At 34.3% G+C, this 20,557-nt stretch overlaps 1 protein-coding gene and 1 pseudogene across 2 annotated transcripts; both read right to left on the bottom strand.

Annotated features, from left to right (window-relative positions):
- Positions 1–4,316: 4,316 nt before the first annotated feature.
- Positions 4,317–19,992, bottom strand: LOC149559496 (glutamate receptor 2.8-like; annotated as a pseudogene). The gene is made up of 9 exons (XR_016364798.1): positions 19,411–19,992; positions 19,035–19,318; positions 18,906–18,937; positions 16,808–18,805; positions 5,691–6,973; positions 5,320–5,603; positions 5,192–5,223; positions 4,727–5,091; positions 4,317–4,623 (listed from the first exon to the last, which is right to left on the bottom strand). The product of XR_016364798.1 is annotated as a glutamate receptor 2.8-like (transcript).
- On the bottom strand, positions 18,862–20,494 carry LOC149559495 (glutamate receptor 2.7-like). The gene is made up of 5 exons (XM_089831462.1): positions 20,016–20,494; positions 19,842–19,919; positions 19,411–19,579; positions 19,035–19,318; positions 18,862–18,937 (listed from the first exon to the last, which is right to left on the bottom strand). The coding sequence occupies exons 1-5, from the start codon at positions 20,492–20,494 to the stop codon at positions 18,862–18,864; spliced, it is 1,086 nt and encodes a 361-aa protein (XP_089687588.1).
- Positions 20,495–20,557: the final 63 nt, after the last annotated feature.

Here is a 20,557-nt window from a genome sequence, read left to right as displayed (position 1 = left end):
TTTTCTCCAAATTTGAATTACTAAAAAGTAATTGTAAGAATTTTCCTTAGGGCAAGATTCACCCAAGATCATAGAACTCAAACACAAGCACTGATGTAGACCAAAAAGGAGTATGATCAATATATCAGAGTATGTCCTCATACATTTCTTTGTATTGTATGTGATGATTGTACACACTAGGAGTGCCTATATATAAAGGCCTCTCAAGAAGCAACCTAGAATGTCTCTAGAAAGAACCAAGAGATAAGATAAGCATGACAACTAAGCACATGTATTATCTATCATTCTAGATGATAGGATAAGAATGGCAAGGTGTATCTCAAGTGGAGATTTTGTAGACACCATGTGCATAAAAGAGGTGTGAACTCCCGTGTTGTCAACATGACAACTCACAAGAGTACGTCTACTCCTAGGTGACTAATAAATAAATAATAAAATATGCATTAACCTAAGTAAACTTAAGTAAGTGTAAATAGTAAATACATATTTACACCAACAATAATTTTTGGTCCCAGAATTTTAATATTCTCTACAAATGATGGATTCTACTAAGGTAGTTTTATTCTCTCTTATATGGTCATAGATTCCAAAAGACATGACTACTTACCTAAGTTGACTTGGATTAGGGGAAATAAATGGAGTCCAAAAAAGCCTACCTTGTGAAAAAGAAGACTAAAGCTAAATCTCAAAAAAAAATTGTGAAATTAATTTCATAACAACTATAGATCACCAAAGTGGTTGAATTAAAAAATAAAGGAATTACTTGTGAAGTAAAATTACATGGCACCTCACACTCTTGTGTGAAGCCACTATGTCATTTCCCCTTAGTGACTATTTTCAACCCTTTCTTATCATACATAAAATTACAAGAAGAGTAGAGATTTTCTCGAGCAGTGTATTACACTCAGACACATTTTTAGCTCTATGATGAAAAATGATGTGTTTTACAAATGTCTAAAAGTAGAAATTATATTTTTATAGGTTTTAGGATTTGATTATGAAATTCATAGTCCATTTCTAACTTCTTCCAAAATTGGTTTATGGGTTAAGCTTTGCATTCTTGACATCTAGATTGATTACATATTATTTGTTTCCCTAACTTCATATCTAATTTAATCAAATATGGTGGTTTTCTTGAGTAACTAGTATGTCTTTCACATGGCTTCTAATCTATATTGGCACAATATTAGCATATTTAAACCACACATAGGCATGTTTTTCCCACTTAGTAGATGTGGATTTGAAATCAATTTAATTTGAAAATAGTTTTTCAAGCTAGATATTCACCAACACTTGATGTCTTCTTTTAGATTGGCACAATATTCCTCGTTGTTATTAGTGGATTATAATTATATGTAAAAATGAACACACATGACCAAATCTATTAACTATAACAAGAATCCTTATAGATTCTACAAATCTTATATCTTTTATTAACACAAATTTGTTAAGTTTAAACCATGGGTAGTTTGTTTGTCCCAATGATTAGCCAAAATTTTAAAATAATTTGACTCCCAAAAATAATATGTTAAAAAAATATTCACCTATTTTGACTTAGGGGCTTGTAGTTAGCAAAAGTAAGATGATGACTTCTGATGCAGACCTGTACAAAAGAAACTCTCCAATTAAATTCTCTAACTTGCTACCTATATATAAAAAATCCTTTGAGAAGGTGTATTTGCAACATAGAATATCTATGAGAGTGTCTTTGGTACCCATATCAAATAAGAGAACAAAAATTTCTTGAACTCACAACTAAATCATCTTTTTTTACAATCTTGCATTGAAACTCAATACTTGAAGTTTTTGATAGTCTTATTTGAAATAAATATATTTTTCCATTCATAATTATATTTGATAATATATGATATTCAATAGTAAATAGTAGATACATTTTTTTGTCTAAGTCCTTGAAATTGTTCAGGTTTGATCTCAAATTTTAGTTTATGAAGCTATTTTAGTTATTTGTAGTTATTTGTGCATTTATAAGATGTTAATTCTATTTATAATTTTCACATATATGAGTAACATCATTTGATTAGTTATGTTTCATTACACTCCCTTTTTTAATCTCTCTAGGTATCAAAAAAAAATGAAGAAAAGAAATGTGTGTATGCTTATTGTTCAGTTGAAATGTTTTTTTAGGCAATTGAATTTACATGTTGAAAACGAAAAAATTTTGGTTTTCTTTAAAATATATTAAATCAAGAAACTTTTCTACTACACCACCGAAATTCATGGAAATATATAGTATGAAGGAGTTTGTTTAGGAAAGAAGTGTCAAGTGTTTGAGAAATTGATTCATCATTCAATAATATTTTTAATATTGTGTCCACGATATATTTCTTTTGTTGTGGGTAAACTCTCACATTATTTTATAACACAATATTGAGAATAAATACAATAAATATGGTATTCAAGTAAATCCAATCTTATACTATTTTGTTGAGTACTTTACAATAGTTAAATATTATGATATAGTGAATATTTGAATAATTGTTGATGTTTGGAAATTTATTAAATGTTAAAAATTATATTTAAAAATCATCAAAAATAATATGGCTATTTTTTTATGTACATTTGTTCAGCGTATTGTCTTTCTAGAGATAATAGTTACAAATAATGAACAATTGTCTCTCGAAAGAAAAAACTAATATTGTCTTAAATAGTCAATAAAAACATTCATTTTATATTGTCTTTAAAATACAATATTTAAATATGACAATTAAAGACAAAGGGTTAGCAATAACATTTGAGACAATAGACAACAAAAAATTTCATCTCAAATTAAGACAATTAACTAGGCAATGGTCTCAATAATAATCTTTAACTACCATTTTATGTAGTAGTGAATCAATATTTTAAAAATATAAATTGAATGTCAAACACATGAAAAGATATAAATGAGGTTGATTAAAATATCTTACATATCTAAACAACATATCTTTTCAAAAGTATGAATCTATATGTATCCCAAACAAAACTCTACACTCACTATAATTCTAAGAATGTGAAAGCAGTGTATTCAAGCTATATTTGAGTTTTATCATATCCATTTCTTTACTAGGTCCACTATTTAGATTATAAAAGAAAAAGTATTTGGTAGATAGGAGTAATGATAGCTAAACATTTTTATGATAATCAATAAGAAAATAATAGGCAAGAAGGATTTGAAGTCATACCAAAATTTAGTACATTATGATATGAAATTCTCAAAAAAATTCAAATGAGGAACTCCAATAGGTAAAAAAAAAAAAATTAGTCATACTTACAAAGTGCAATGTTATACAACAAATAAATATAGCTCAAAATTTCTGAAACAATTGTCTTCTTTTGATTGTCTAGAAAAATGAACATGATGAGATTTCTCTTAACTTTACATTTGAGGCCAAATTTTGGTTAGTTCTACCAAATATTGGGCATTTTAGAATATTAGAATAATTTTAATTTTAGAATATTAGAATGCTAGGAGCTACCAATGACAAAAATAATTTTAATTTTAGAATATTAGGCATTTCAGATTAGATTTTTTTTTAAATATAATACATATCAATGAAAAATATATTAGTAAACATTTGATGTGAAGTAACATTTATTGAATACATTAAAATTTACAAGTTTTTTTAAAAAAATAATTAATTTTTGTACTAATAGTTTGCAATATAAACTAATAAAAAAATAAAAATTATTATAATTATTTAAAATAATGAATATTTGTATATATTTCCTCACAATTCTTCTTAAGTGTTCCTATCTTAGAAAGAAGAGTAATCACATATAAAACAAGTTATTCTAATAAGGAAATTGATTGGGATTAACATAACAATTTTAAATATTAAATTAAATATATTTATTTTTTATTGATTCTATAAAAGCATACTTTATAATTCTTGAAAATAATAAATATGTATAGACAAAATACTTTCAGCTTAAGCTTTTCAATTCATTGTGATGATCATAAAACTTAAACTCATGGAAAAACATAATACAATAAATGCTTAAGCAAGAAAGAAATAAGAGGAATAGTATTTGCCCATAAAATAAATAATTCAAATAACGACACTAACAATTGGCATGAAAATTTTGAATACTATTAGATTAATTGTTGTTCATTGATTCTATAAACACAATTTATATTTTTAACATAAGCACTATGGGTTGAAGCTCAACCCTCTTCTCTCTTAATGGAGAAACACAATGACTTGCTCCAATTTTGCACATTTTAGAGCGATTTTTGTCTCATTGACGACTCAAACAACCAATTTCCTATTTAGCAATTGAAGAAACTGATTTAACCTACAAATTTGGGATAGAACCTACTCTTGGTACATATAGTTTACAAAAGACTTGATATATTTCCATATATGAAATTTTGGTTTTGATGAAATTGAATAACTCTCCAGAAAGGAAGATGATTAGAGCCAAAAATGATATCGTTCCTATGACTAAATAGAGTCCTTTGAAACTTCTTACATCTAGTCTTGAATATTCCGAAAAGTTAGGACATGTATTAGAAGAGTCTTTGAAATATTTGTCTTCAAACTTTCGAATCTCACCAGTATCTTTAAGATTTAAAATTGCTTGAGAAAAGTCTTGTGTTTGAGGTGAAGCTTTAGGAAAAACCTAAACAAAAAAAATATGAAAAATATATAATTGTGAGTATTCTACATTTCAAAACAATAATATATGTATATAATAAAAATATAGAAATTGGAAGAAAACTTACAAAACCAAAGCCTCCACTTTGGTACGTGTGCCCCACTGTAGAATAACCGCATCGGCCAGAAAGGAAAGCACGAACATATGGCAGCTCACTTAAGATCGCGTCCGCACCTCCATTTGACAAAGCTTCCCCAAACGGTTGGTGAGACCTATATGCCTTCAGTTTTTTATTGGGTGCTCCCAAATTGTCCATTAGAAAACTACCAGCGTATGGACCCTGAAAATTACTCAAACCATCAATGACTGGCGAAACTTGCTGGGCAGTCAATCTTGAAGCGAGATTAGCTGTGTAGCTCGACGTTAAAACGAAGGCTACAAACATCCACACTACAACAACTATTCGACTCAGACTGTTACGGACACTCTCTCCTGCAAAATAGGAAAGAAATATTTAATATGTAGAAACTATATTAAGGCGTTATAAATTAAAGCAGCATATATGTAAACAAGGCGAAACGGAAATGCTTACGGTGGGCGTAAAAGACAGCAGAAAAACCAAACCTGAAAATTTTACATAGTAGAATTTAGGTTATTTGAAATTAAAGTCAGGTAAAGAAATTAAAGAAGTAAGATTATATGAATGATAAAACATGATACCAGAGAAGAGTAACCACTTGGTTAGCGGGAGTTCCTGTGAAGTCTGGATTTATCTTATGCTCGAGCAGCCACACCACGAGTCCTGTGGATATAACAAATACCGCCATTGTGGCCCACAGTGCTGGAGTAAATGGCTCTAAGAATGTCCAACCGTTGTTAGCTTCTTCCCTTATGATCGTCCGAGCTACGATCGCTAAACCCGTTTCTGTGAATGGTTGTGTGAAATCAACAATTTCACTCCGCTCTGCTGTAATTGTAACGTCTCCCACAAGTGCATCGTATTTCTGCCAAAGATTAAAAGAAAAAGTACATATTAAATTGACAGCTCTCTAGTCTTCTTCTAAATATTAGAAAATACAAAAAGTTGAGACCTTGAGATACACTTGGCGGACGAGTTCATCATAGGAAAAGGTTTCGTCACGAAAGAAATCATACTGCAGTTGATAGTCAAGCCTTTTCACAACAGCCTCAAATACATCAATGATGAACCCACTGAATGTACCCTCATTATTTCTCGTGTTGCTCATAGAGAAGTTGATCAATTGGTTCCATCCAGTCACAGGTACTGCAATCTTCAGTCTATTTGGAATCACCCAATCGCGAGGAACCGTGGAATGCCCACCAGGCCAAATCACAAATCGAAGCCCCTCGTTACTAAAAGATGCAGTTTTGAACAATTTAGAGGAATTGTATGACCAAAACCCAACTGTTTGATAGCTTTTTCCTACCACATTCACTATCTCATAATTACAATCATACATTTCCCTGTCACGGAACTTAACAAGTCCGCTTAAACTAGAAGAATTTGTTAAGAAAATCTCCTGCAACAGCTTCTTTCCTTGCTGGAATACCTGGATTTTGGTATTTGCTACGACTGCAAGGTGGGTTGATGGTATCGAAAAACTTACATTTCTTGTCATCTTTCCAAATGCGCAAGCTATAGTGAGAACCGTGTCATAGGCCAGCAAGCCATATGCATTCAGCTCACTCACTCTCATGTTGGGGTTGTCAAGCCTAAATTGTCTTTCCCACCTTTTAGTGAAATCATCTAGCTGTTTGGAATTGGGGATATGTGTTTTAACTCCAAGAAGGCCTTGCATGGATGACATTGTAGAAGCATTTAATACATAATCCCAAAGGCTTGTAAACTCTTGGGTTGTTATCCACACATAGCCAGCCTCCGTCATTCCCATCTCATGCGCCTCCATGAGTAGATCGATGCTCAGATCACAAGGGGCGTGAAGAACAAAAATACTGGATTTGATTGTCTTGAGTTTATGAAGCTCTTCCCTTAATATTTGTTTCTGTGCATTTGAAGGAATCATTGACGTGTAAACAATAGTAGAGTGAAGATCTTCGTCTCGGAGGGCGTCACTCAATGCGGTCAAAGCCCCGGAACCAAAATCAGTGTCTGAGTGAAGAAATGCAATACTTCTCCACCCGTAATGCTGAATCAGCGCTGTGATTGCTTTCATCTGAATGCGATCGTTGTGTGTCATGCGAACAAAGTAAGGGAATCTCTCGTTGGAGAGGGCAGGACTTGAGTCAGACAATGACAGAATAGGTACATTGGCCACCTCTGCAAGATCTGATATAAAGGGACTAGCCTCCGTTTGTGTTATTGCCATTACTTTGTTCGCCAAAAGATCGACAGCTGCATTCAACCCATAAAATTATATCTCAACGTAGAGTTTATAGATGGGATTACAAATGAGAAGAGAATTATAGCATTGAAAATACGGGATCTCTAGTAGACGGCATAAAGCAATTTGTCTCTTCACAACATGAAATTTGAAAAACATAAAAAACAGGTTACAATATAATTTTGTTGTTGCTTAAAGTAGGCAAAGAATTAAGAAATGAAACAGCTGCAACTCTAGTTGATTAATTTATTAATTGTCACGTATATGATAAAATAAATTCAGAACTTATGAAGAAAGTGGTGAGAGCAGAATTCAGATGATGCAGATTGAATTCAAATATGCTATGAACATAATAAGTGAAGAAATAGTACGAAAGGCATAACAGAGATAACTTTCATTTATAATATTTCTGCACGTAAAACATTTCTACTTATCATTTCAAAGATCACACTGCCTCTATTTATAGAGACTGCCTGCAACATTAGAACTAAAGGAAACTTCTAGATACGTAGACATGGTTGGTTCTATGAGATAAGGTAAGGCCTAGTCAACAGATAGACGTGGCTCACTATACAACAGATATTCAGGAACACCGTACACATATAGTTCAGTTTTAACTAACTTCAATGTGGAGCATAAGAATCGTTCTCACATCCTCCCTTAATTTCTACCACTAATGATAATGTGTGGGAGAAATTACAATAAAAAAATATACATAGGATAGGTCCCGGCATTGAGCCTTGTTAGGTACCTATTTACAAAAAAAGAAGAGAGGGGAACATGATATGACTATCCCCCCTTAATGTTCACCTCAATCATGCCTAGCATGCCCTGTAGTTTCAAAAATTTGGCCTCAAGCATACTCTTAGTAAATATATCTACTGCTTGGTGTTCACTTGGACAAAATTGGAGATTAACAAAATTTGCTTGAACAAGATCCCGAATATAGTGAACATCAATCTCATTGTGTTTTGTTTTAGCATGAAAAATAGGATTATTTGCAACTTGGATAGCACTTTGATTATCACAATACAAAGTAGTAGCTGAACTCTGCACAAAACCAAGCCCAAATAAAATGTTGCGAATCCAAACTACTTCCTTTCCAGCTTCTTTTGCTGCTCTATATTTTGCTTCACATGAGGACAATGATGTAGTAGTTTGTTTTTTGCTACTCCATGTAATTGGACCTGACCCGAGCTGAAAAATATAACCACCAGTAGATTTTCTATCATCTATATCACATCCCTAGTTTGAATCTGTGAAGCCAATCAAAGAAACTAAGGACTTGTAACTATAATGTATGCCATAGTAAATGGTTCCATGAATGTATCGTAAAATCCTTTTGGCAACAAACCAATGAGTTTCTTTTGGTTCCTGCATAAATCTAGATACAAAATTGACTATAAAACAAATGTTTGGTCTAGGCTATGTTAGATAAACCAGGCTACCAACAAGTTGTCTATATAAAGTAGCATCCACCTTCTTGGAAATACATTCTTTAGTAAGCTTAGTTTTAGATTGAAAAGGAGTAGGGGCTGGCTTACATTCAAGTATGTTAAATTTTTCTAAAAGATCCAAAGCATATTTTGCTTGAGAGATAAATAACCCATCTGCAAGTCTACTAATTTGCAAGCCAAAAAAATAATTTAGTTCACTCAAATCACTCATATGAAATGCCTCTTTAAGATCTGATTTCAAATCACTAATTAGCCCAATATTTGGCCCAGCTATGAGTAAATCATCCACATAAACTACAACAAAAATAATTTCAGTTTGCACTCTCTTCACATAAAGATTTGGATCTAATTTGCATTTTTGAAACCCATGAAACTGAAAATACCTGTCACTCTTCTCATTCCATGCTCTTGGTGCTTGTCTAAGCCCCTAAAGTGACTTTTTTAATCTGCAAACAAGATTAGGATGTTGTTGATCTACAAAACCTGGTGGTTGTTCCATACATATTTCTTCATATAAATCTCTATTTAAGAAATCATTTTTTACATCCATTTGATGAATATGCCACCCAAGACTTGCAGCCAAAGAAAGAATAATTCTAACTATATTCATTTTAATGACAGGAGCAAAAAAAATTTCATAATCAACACCCTCTTTTTGATTAAATCTCTTAGCAACCAATCTAGCTTTAAATTTTTCTATAGCACCATATGATATAAATTTTGTTTTATAAAACCATTTGCAACCAATGACATTCTTACCTTTGGGAAGTTGCACAAGTTCCCAAGTTTTATTTTTTACCAAAGCATCATATTCTTCTTCCATAGCTTGCTCCCATTCTTTCTTCCTTCTAGCTTCCTCATATGATCTTGGGTCATTTACTTGTAATACTTTGGCCATGAGAGCACTACCATTCCTCCCTTAGATCTTTGAGCCTTGCCTATATATTTCTTCAATACTCCTTGTCTTTTGTCTAGCTAAAAAGTCATCTTCTTCATCATCACTACCTGCAAAAAATGTCTGATTACAAGCATTAGTTGTGTTATTTTCACTAGTATTTTCATCATTTGTAGAAGTGCACAATTCATCTTCATCAATGTAGTCTCTATTTCTTCCTAAAATATCTGAAAAATGAGAAGCATTTATTGTTGTAGAGCAAGAAGGAGTGACTGTAAGTTATGAATGCTCATCAAACTTCACATCTCTACTAACAAAGACCTTGTTTGTTGTCAAATCATATGACTTATAAGCCTTTGATTCTTCACTATAACCCATAAACAAACACTTATGACTCTTTGGTTCTAACTTTTCACTTTGTGCATCAGGAATGTGTGCCCAAGCAATACACCCAAATACTTTAAAATATCGAATGTGAGGTTTCTTACCACTCCATGCTTCTTTAGGGGTGATATTTGTGAGAGCTTTGGTGGGTATTCTATTTATAATATGTGCAGCACAAGAAACAGCCAAACCCCAAAATTTATCATGCAAACTTTTAAAATGCAACATACAATGAGCCATTTCTAAAAGAGTTCTATTCATTCTTTCAACCACCCCATTTTGTTGAGGAGTATAAGGAACTATTCTTTGCACCTTAATACCATAGTTTTCACAAAATGACTCAAATGCATAATTGCAATATTCACCCCCATTATCCGTCCTTAAACATTTAATTGTTTTTCCACTTTGACTTTCAACTAATGCCTTAAACTTTTGAAACACTTCAAAGACTTCTTTTTTCCTTTCAAGAAAATAAACCCATACTCTCATGCTATAATCATCAATAAAAGTGAGAAGGTACCTGGCACATGAAAGTGAAGGATATCCTAGTTCACATAAATCACTATGAATGAGTTGTAATGGATGATTAGCTCTCCATGCTTTACCTGAGTCAAAAGGATCTCGATGATGTTTCCCTAACACACAACCTTCACACACACCTTGACAAGCTGAAATTTTTGTTAATCCTCTAACCATATCTTGTAATTTTCTATAATTTAAATGTCCAAGTCTAGCATGCCAAAGTTGTGATATATAATCAGTCTAAGCAATAAAAGCATGAGAGAGTGTATATTTATCATCAAGAAACCCCACAAATTTAAATAGATTCGCTTCATGATCAACTCTACCAATAGCAATTATACTGCTTGGGTCTCTTCTATCTCTAACAATAACTTGATCAGCATTGACAGCAAACTCATATCCAGCTTGAACTATTTTGTATACTGAAATAAGATTCACCCCCAATCCTTCAACCAATAAAACATTTTTCAAAGACCCATTGGTTACATTAACAGTTCCTGTTCCTAAAACTGGAAGTTTCATTTTATTGCCAATAGAAATTTCTTGATCTGAATTCTTCCCTTTATAAAAATCAATAAACAAAGATCTATCCCCAGTCATGTGAGATGATGGCTCCGGATCTGAAATCCATTCTTTATTAGAATCTGAAGCAAAGTATCCCCCCTTAACACTAGATTTACTCTTGGGTGTAGCAATTACCTCCTCATTTGATTTCTCTTTCCTTTTTAAAGAGATAGCTACAAAACTATGATTATCCTTCTTTCCATCCTTAAACCTTTCTTGCTTGGGCTTATATTGCTGCCTTTCATTGTCCCTCTTCTTCAAATAAAACTTCTCCATGTGATTCTCACCTCCACAATACTTGCAAATAAAAGGCTTTCTTCCAGCTTTCTTTTCTGCACCATTATTTCTAGAAAAATGATTAGAACCTTCATGATTTCAAAATTTATTATTTCCTTTCGAATTCTTTTTTCCATCATATCTAAAAAATTTACTTTTGGTTGTATATGCATGATTCTTCTTAATATGCCCTTCTTTAATAAGCTGAACTTCTTCATCTAAAACAGATTTGCAAAATTGATCAAAAGTTTACCGGGGGTATTGGGATTTAGTTGGAGAACCCTTTTCCTTGATTCCTTAAATACTTTATATGGCTGGGGAAGCTTACTTTCAACCATTGTAATCAACTGAAAATCCTTTTTTGCATATTCAGCACCTAATTTTTTTAGCTGAGCATTTAAAAAAGCAACTTCATTGAAGTAATCAAACATTTTTTCAAAATCAGATGGATCTAAATTCATCAATTTTTCTTCTATACTAAACGTGCTAGCAATGTCTGCATCTTTATAATCTTTTTCTAAAGTCTCCCATAGCTCTATTGGGTTATTATTATCAACAAATCTTCGATTTAGATTGGGGCTCAAAGCTTTACCAATAATACCTCTAGCTTGCTCCAACTTGCATTTCCACAACTCCTTTTCTCTATTAGTTTGTTGAGGTTCTCCAATTTCTTTATTTACTATCCTCCAAAAAGCCTTCTCTCTTAGAGCATTCTTGATTGCAATCTTCCAATCTGCAAAACCACTTCCATCAAAGATACGCAAAAATTCATTTGAAGAACCCATGTTAGCAAAAAAATCAGCTTTCAAACAAATCTAGCAATACTCCAAAAGCAAAACAACCCTAGAACAAAGTATCACTCCAAAAATATATCAGCCCTGCAAAAAAACCATTTCCAGCAATATATTTGCCTGCAGCAATATTTCTAGCTGAACTTCTAAATGAATCTCCAGCTGAACCTGGCTAAACCTTGCTCTGATACCATGATAAAATAAATTCAGAACTTATGAAGAAAGTGGTGAGAGAAAAATTCAGATGATGCAAATTGAATTCAAATATGCTATGAACATAATAAGTGAAGAAATAGTAAGAAAGGCATAACAGAGATAACTTTCATTTATAATATTTCTGCAAGTAAAACATTTCTAATTATCATTCCAAAGATCACACTGCCTCTATTTATAGAGACTACCTACAACATTAGAACTAAAGGAAACTTCTAGATACGTAGACATGGTTGGTTCTATGAGATAAGGTAAGGCCCAGTTAATAGATAGACGTGGCTCACTATACAGTAGATATTCAGGAACACCGTACACATATAGTTCAGTTCTAACTAACTTCAATGTGGAGCATAAGAATCGTTCTCACATTATATGTATATTTGTGAAGTCAATTAATGTTAGTTTCATAGAAATATTTAGATGGTGAGGCGGCTACAAATCCAAATGTTTTTTGGATCAGTGTTGAGCATCTAGATTCTAAACACAAAGTTTCAATATTCAAATAAATAAATATATTCGAGAAACTCAACAACAATCTTATGAAGCCAGTAACTATTTACACATTAACAAACTCTAGTTCATTAACAGCTAATTGGATGTACTTAATAATCTACTACTATGCAAATTGAGACTAGGCATTTTGTGACCATCAAGCTGAGCTGACTTGTGACTATGGTATTTTGTGTGGATGAGGGTGCTTGCAGAAAGGAAATCATTGCCATTAGATGCCAGACAAAAGAAGTTTTAAGAGAGAGATTGAATTTTTTGTGTATTGAATTAATATATTCCTGGAAGGTTTGTGCTGAAGGAGGTGGATGGAGTGGATCAAAGACAAACACCAACTAAAAGATAAGCATTCAATTTAGTATGTAAAATACAAAGACTTATCACAATGTGCTACAACACTTCATACATAACCAAAATCTATTACAAGTCCTTAGAATGCTACAACATTCTATCCACTCATGATCCACAATGAGAAACCCAAGATGGGCTTTACTGATTATAGGCCTAGCTTATTCTATCTATAAGAAAATGCATATTAAATGTTATAGTAAAGAGTTGACAATATAATTAATGTTGGACGGTGAGGATGGTTTGTTGGCCAATGCTTGGATGACCAAAGATGGCTTTGGACGGCTACTTGTCTACTGTTGACGGTTGTTTGTCTATGGCTAAGGATGGTGGTAGGCAGCTGCACATGTTGCGTGTGGTCTATTTTTCTAGCGGGTAGGTGGAGAAATTACTATCCACCAACACTCCCCCTTAATTTCTTCCACTAATGCTACTGCATTTATATTGTTTTCCCTCATCTTAATCACTTCAAGTTTTATGGCTTACCCCTAACCAATGTAAATTATCATGCAACAACTGCATATTATCATATTATCATGTTAAGAGTTTGAACCATTATTCATCATATCAAGTAGAGGGACGTATTCTGTGGTAGGAATCTCATTCTTGGAATAAGGAAATACTTTCTCATTAAAAACTACATCTCTACTTGTAATAATTTTCTAATTAGCTAGACTCCATAGTCTAAAGCCAAATTGATCCTCTCCATATCCAACAAATATGCAAGGCTTAGATTTAGGATCTAGCTTGCTTCTTTTTTCTTTGGGCACATGTACGAAAGCCTGACAACTGAATACTCTAAGATGAGAGTATGAAATTCTTTTGCCTTGCCATTCCTCTTTCAAAATTTTGAAGTTCAACCTTGAAGGACTCTGATTAATGAGATATACAATTGTATTACATGCCTCAGCCCAAAATTATTTTCCCAAACCTGCATTTGAAAGCATACACCAAGCTTTCTCCATTAATGTCCTGTTAAGTCATTCCACTGCCCCATTTTCTTGAGGGGTGTAGGGGAGAACTTTCACCCTACGAATACCATTATCTGCACAATAATTGTCAAACTCCAGCAAACAAAATTCACCTCCATTATTCATTTTCAAGCATTTAATCTTATGACCTCTTTGGTTTTCAACAAGAGCTTTAAAAACTTTGAACTAAGAAAAAACATCAAATTTATTGGTCATCATATATATCCATACTTCCTAGTACAATCATCAAGGAAAGTAACAAAAAACTTTGCACCTCTTAAGGAACTTACCTCGACGAGACCGAAGACATCTGAGTGTAGAAGTTCCAATAGTTTTTCCTTTAGATCATGTCCATCTTTCAAGAAGCTGACCCGCTTTTGCTTTCTGTAAAGGCAATGTTCACAAAGCTCCAAGTTTGCTGATTGGAGACTAGGTAGTTGATCCCTTTTGAGCATTATCTCAAGGCCCCTTTTGCTCATGTGGCCTAACCTTTGATGCCAAAGTGTCGCATCGCTGACCATGACTATCATAACAACCCCTTACTTTAGCAGGCTTTTCAAGAAGGTAAAGATTACCAACTTTGTTTTCCTTGGCAATGATTCTCAAACCCTTGGTAACTTTCCAAGTATCTAGATGTAAGGATGGATAATATCCTTGTGCAAAAAGCTAACTGACAGAAATTAGATTTCACCTTAATTTGGGAACATGGCGAACATCTTTTAACAACCATTGTCCTCTGTCTTCTAGCTGTAACAAAATGTCACCTTTGTCAACTATTTCACAAGATTTTTTGTCTCCAAGAAATACCTCACCAAATTGTCTTTCATGGTAATTTGTGAAACAATCCGTACATGAAGTGGCATGGAAGGAGGTTTTGGAATCTATCACCCAAGAATTTGATTTTGAGTCACTTGTAGAAAGAACTAAAATGGTTTCATCTTTCTCATAGGTTGTATTTGCTTCAATGTTTCTCACTTTTTCTTGTGCTTTCTTGTAAGCCAAAAAATTTCTCTTTGTGTGGCTAGGCTTACCACAAAACCAACATTCTCCATTTCTACCTATAGATCTTGAATGATTGGGTGATCTAGATTTTCTTTGATTGTAATGGTTATTACCTCTATGATGGCTTCTTCCCCTTTGCTCGGTGCTGACCATGGTGAGAGCATCACCGGATGAGGAGTCTTTGTTACTTCTTCTCATGTCTTCACTTAGTAAGGTGGAAACAACTTCATCGTAGGCCAGCTTTGACTTTGTGGAGTTCAAAGTGCTTACAACTGTAACTACGGAATCCCAATTGTCAGGTAAAGAACATAACAAGATGATGGCTTTGGCTTGATCATCTTGAGTCATACCAACTGAGGTTGCTTGACATATTAGAGTGTTCAAATCATTTATATGATTGGATATCGTAGTCCCTTCCTTCATTTTCAGTTTATAGAGCTTCTTCATAATAAAGATTTTATTTGCAGCTGACACCGTTTGATACATATTTTGAAGTTTGTCCCAAACTTCTTTCATTGTCTTCTCATTTGAGACATTGAACAAGATGATTTGTGATAGCGAGAGAAAAATAGATGCCATCGCCTTCTCATCTGTCTTTTGCCAATCTTCATTTGGCATTGTAGTTGGTGTCTTAGACTTTCCTTCGATTGCAACTGATAAGTCTTGCTTAACCAACAAAGAGCGTAGTTGCACTTTCCACAGGCTGTAATTCTTGCCTGTGAATTTCTCTATTTTTGTATCCTCCATCTTTCTAGAAATTCAACACCGATTTCCAATCTACACAACCTGGCTCCGATACCAATTGAAAGGATTAAAAATAGAGAAATAAAAGTACACGCAATACAAAATACACAACACCAGATTTATCCTGGTTCACCACAATAGTGGCTACATCCAGACTGCAGAGCATTGGATTAGTATATAAAAGGATAATTACAAATGAATAGGAGCAGCATATAAATAAGCTCCAATAATATTACATATGAAAGGTCTCATGAAACCAAGAGACACACTTATTGGATGGAAAGATAATATGACCGTTGGCCTTCACCATATTAACAATGCAATCCTCTATAATATAAAGAGGTGATTTAATCAATATAATTAGTTAGTGTGGAATAAAAAGAAATCGGTCCCTGTTGTAGCAGAGCTGGCTTGTGTAAAAATCTATGTTTGCGTGTGTCAAATCTGTTTGTATATATTTATCTCTGTTCTTCCCCTGTTTCACATTCTTCAAGAACAAAGGGAGATCACTTATAATTTTTGTCTGTGGTTTTTAAAGGACTACCTGAGAATTCACAAAAGACAGAGCACAAGAAGAAAACAGAGATTTTAACATAACACTGAAACAATTTTTACACAAACACAATAATTTTATTTATATTGCAGATCTGATTACATAATGCTTCAGTTATGAGGTCTTTTACAACCATTTAGGCCTAAAAATGATTCTTCGTAAAGAATGCATTTTCTAAAAATAGACCATAAAGTCAGAAAGAACTCATGCATTTGGTATACAAAATCAGCACATACATCTGCTCGCTATCAACTCAAGATTCCACATGGTGAGCATCGTGTGTAACTGGTGTGCCCATCGATGGAATAGAGAGATGAAACTGTTCAGCTGCGTAGGCTTCTTTATTTTATCTTTTCAACACTTTCATCAATCCTCAAAGGTCAAACACTATTAAAATTCAGATGTGCTGAGTGTATCATTTCTTCTCATTAATGAAACCCTATTTGAAATAAAATATGGAGCAATAGATTACAGTCAAAACGAAGCACTTGAATCTCCATAATAGTATTGTCATAAAATTTTCTAATATAAATAATAAAATAATAAAAGCCCTTTCACTGTTTCACCTCTAGGACTATAATATACAATTGGTGCATGGGATCAGTTTAGCAGAAATACCAGCGGAAGCGATTTCAAGCGGTGCTTGCGCCTCTCGGAGGTGAAGAAACATTTTAACTCCTCTGAATAGCTGAGATTGATTGTTCACATCATCCACCGCTAACTTCAGAGCAGTCTTCGCTATCTTTCCCGAATAAGAAGTGGAATCCACTATGGCCCCCAAATTCACAGTCTCCATTTGAACTGCATGATTGACACTCGCAACCACTATAACACATATAAGCGGAAATATTCGCAGAGTTCTCATCTTGATCTCTTGCTTCTAACTCCCTTCTTCTCTAAACTCTGCCAATTTAAATAAGTAACCATTTCAAGCGGCATTAGAGCCTTGCAACGCCATCTCCAGTGTTAGTCACTCAAAATTTCCACGAATTTCCACCAATAACTTAGTCACTCATAATTTGTCTTTTTCATAGCGCAAATGCCATCTACTTTCTGGGGGACTTACCGTTGAAAAGATTGAAACATAATGACAACATTAGCTCACACAATTGTCTCGGTCTTCTTTGACCGCGTAGGTTTCGGTGGAAAATTCATTCCGCTGATCTCACGAGGACGCGGCATAGACCACTTTCGTCCCCATTTCCTCGATGTTTTTAGTCCTACTTACAAAGTGCAATGTTATACAACAAATAAATATACCTCAAAATTTCCGAAACCAGTGTTTGCTTTTGATTGCCTCGAAAACTGAACAAGCTGAGATTCTATTAACTTTAAATTTGTGGCCAAATTTTGGTTAGTTCTAATGAAGATGGTGCTTCCAATCAAGGTTGTTCTATTGTTAAAAACTTTGAGCTCCTTAGACTTGGGAGATTGCATATTGAATTTGAATCAAAAGAAATAAACTTTTTTAACAATGCAATAATTTTATGCTCTTTTTTGTTTCTCATGAATTTTCTTATTCGATCAAGTATTGGGAGGACAAAAATAATTTTAATTTTACAATATTAGACATTTCAAATTAGATTTTTTTAAAATAATATATATCATTTAACATTTGATGTGAAGTAACCTTTATTGAATGCTTTAAAATATAAAAGTTAAAAAAAATATATATTAATCTAATCTAAGTTCTATGCCGTGCTTGACTGAACAAATATTAATTTCATCGCCTCTGTTCACTTTTTCCTATCAATCTTTTTCTCTCTTCCACATATTTGTACCATCAATGGGCCATTGCCGTGCTTGACTGAACATATGTTAATTCATCTGTCATCCTCTGTTCACTTTTTCTACTAATCTTTTTATGTCTTCCACAGACTGTGCCATCAATGGGCCATTGCCGTGCTTGACTGGACAAATATTAATTTCATCTCTCCTTCTCTGTTCACTGTTTTCTACAAACCCTTTTATCTCTTCCCCAGATTTCCACAGCCATGCTTGACTTCACTTGATGCCGTGCCTGTGACTTCAAACAGATTTAACTCTTTCTTAACATCTTCTCTACTCTCCGTTGAATTTCCAGTGCACTTCCAAACTCATCTCACAGAAGCATTCGGGATTCGCAAAGTGGGGCATGAAAATGGCTTTGGGACTTTGGGCAGTGTTCCTTTTGTTCCCCATCATGAGCTAAGTACTGCCTGTTTGGAAGAGGAGAGAATATATCTCTTGAATTTCAAGAAAAGGCATTAATTTGACTTATTATAGAGAAGGTGGATTTGCTGTTCCGCTGGAATCATGGAGAGGGGTGAACTGCTGCGCCTGGGAAGGAGTCGGCTGCCACCCACGCACTGGACACGTCATCAGCTTAGATCTGAACGGTGGGCTCTATTGGAGTGAGATTCGAGGGGGACTATTCCAGCTGCTGTATTTGGAGTACATGGACCTCTCTCACAATCAGTTCGACACTCTTTCTATCCCTCCACATGATGTTGGAGAGCCGAGGAGACTTAAGTATCTGAGTTTCTCTGATTGTGGACTATCACGAGAAATTCCCCCTTCCTTTGCGAATCCACACTACAACAACTATTCGACTCACACTGTTACGGACTCTCTCTCCTGCAAAATAGGAAAGAAATATTTAATATGCAGAAACCATATTAAGGCGTTATAAATTAAAGCAGAATATACGTAAACAAGGCGAAACGGAAATGCTTACGGTGGGCGTAAAAGACAGCAGAAAACCCAAACCTGAAAAATTTACATTGTAGAATTTCGGTTATTTGAAATTAAAGTCACGTAAAGAAATTAAAGGAGGTAAGATTATATGAATGATAAAACATGATACCAGAGAAGAGTAAGCACTTGGTTAGCTGGAGTTCCTCTGAAGTCTGGATTTATCGTATGCTCAAGCAGCCACAACACGAATCCTAAGTATATAACAAATGCCGCCATTGTGGCCCACAGTGCTGGAGTAAATGGCTCTAAGAATATCCAACCATTCTTAAATTCTTCCCTTATGATTGTGGGAGCTACGATCACTGAACTCGTTTCTGTGAATGGTTGTGTGAAATCAACAATTTCACTGCGGTCTGCTGTAATTGTAACGTCGCCCACAACTGCATCGTATTTCTGCCAAAGATTAAAAGAAAAAGTACATATTAAATTGACATGGTAACTCTCTAGTCTTCTTCTAAATATTAGAAAACAGAAAAAGTACAGACCTTGAGATACACTTCGTGGACGAGTTCATAATAAGCTTTGTTTCTCCAATCAAGTGGAACGAACTCATACTGCAGTTGATAGTCAAGCCTTTTCACAACAGCCTCAAATACATCAATGATGAACCCACTGAATGTAGTCTCATTACTACTCTCGTTCTTAGCAGAGAAGCTGACCAATTTGGTTCCACCCAGTCACAGGTACTGCAATCTTCAGTCCATTTGGAATTACCCAATCGTGAGGAACCGTGGAATGCCCACCAGGCCAAATCACAAATCGAAGCCCCTCGTTACTAAAAGATAAAGTTTTAACAACTTAGAGGAATTGTATGACCAAAACCCAACTGTTTGATAGCTTTTTCCTACCACATCCACTATCTCATAATTACAATCATACATTTCCCTGTCATGGAACTTAACAAGTCAGCTTAAACCAGAAGAATTTGTTAAGAAAATCTCCTGCAACAGCTTCCTTCCTTGCCGGAATACCTGGATTTCGGTATTTGCTACAACTGCAAGGTGGGTTGATGGTATCGAAAAACTTACATTCCTTGTCATCTTTCCAAATGCGCGAGCTATAGTGAGAACCGTGTCATAGGCTTGTAAACTCTTGGGTTGTTATCCACACATAGCCAGCCTCCGTCATTCCCATCTCATGCGCCTCCATGAGTAGATCGATGCTCAGATCACAAGGGGCGTGAAGAACAAAAATACTGGATTTGATTGTCTTGAGTTTATGAAGCTCTTCCCTTGATATTTGTTTCTGTGCATTTGAAGGAATCATTGACGTGTAAACAATAGTAGAGTTGAGATCTTCATCTCGGAGGGCGTCACTCAATGCGGACAAAGCCCCGGAACCAAAATCAATGTCTGAGTGAAGAAATGCAATGCTTCTCCACTTGTAATACTGAATCAGCGCTGTGATTGCTTTCATCTGAATGCGATCGTTGTGTGTCATGCGAACAAAGTAAGGGAATCTCTCGTTGGAGAGGGCAGGACTTGAGTCAGACAATGACAGAATAGGTACATTGGCCACCTCTGCAAGATCTGATATAAAGGGACTAGCCTCCGTTTGTGTTATTGCCATTACTTTGTTCGCCAAAAGATCAACAGCTGCATTCACCCCATAAAATTATATCTCAACGTAGAG

Source organism: Cupressus sempervirens, chromosome 5 (assembly GCF_028749045.1).
Source record: "Cupressus sempervirens isolate cs-2001-9-10 chromosome 5, ASM2874904v1, whole genome shotgun sequence".
Lineage (NCBI taxonomy): Eukaryota > Viridiplantae > Streptophyta > Pinopsida > Cupressales > Cupressaceae > Cupressus > Cupressus sempervirens.
Note: the sequence above shows the minus strand (reverse complement) of the source record. Positions and strands in the feature narration are given on the sequence as shown.

Bases quoted from the DNA above. Each gene is read 5' to 3' on its own strand.
- LOC149559495 (XM_089831462.1), bottom strand. From the start codon at position 20,494: ATGGCAATAACACAAACGGAGGCTAGTCCCTTTATATCAGATCTTGCA. The intron at 19,920-20,015 runs GTTTACAAGCCT...CCCACCTTGCAG, and splicing joins GTGTGGATAACAACCCAAGA to TTGTAGCAAATACCGAAATC. The intron at 18,938-19,034 runs GTATCATGTTTT...TAAATTTTTCAG, and splicing joins CAAGTGCTTACTCTTCTCTG to GTTTGGGTTTTCTGCTGTCT.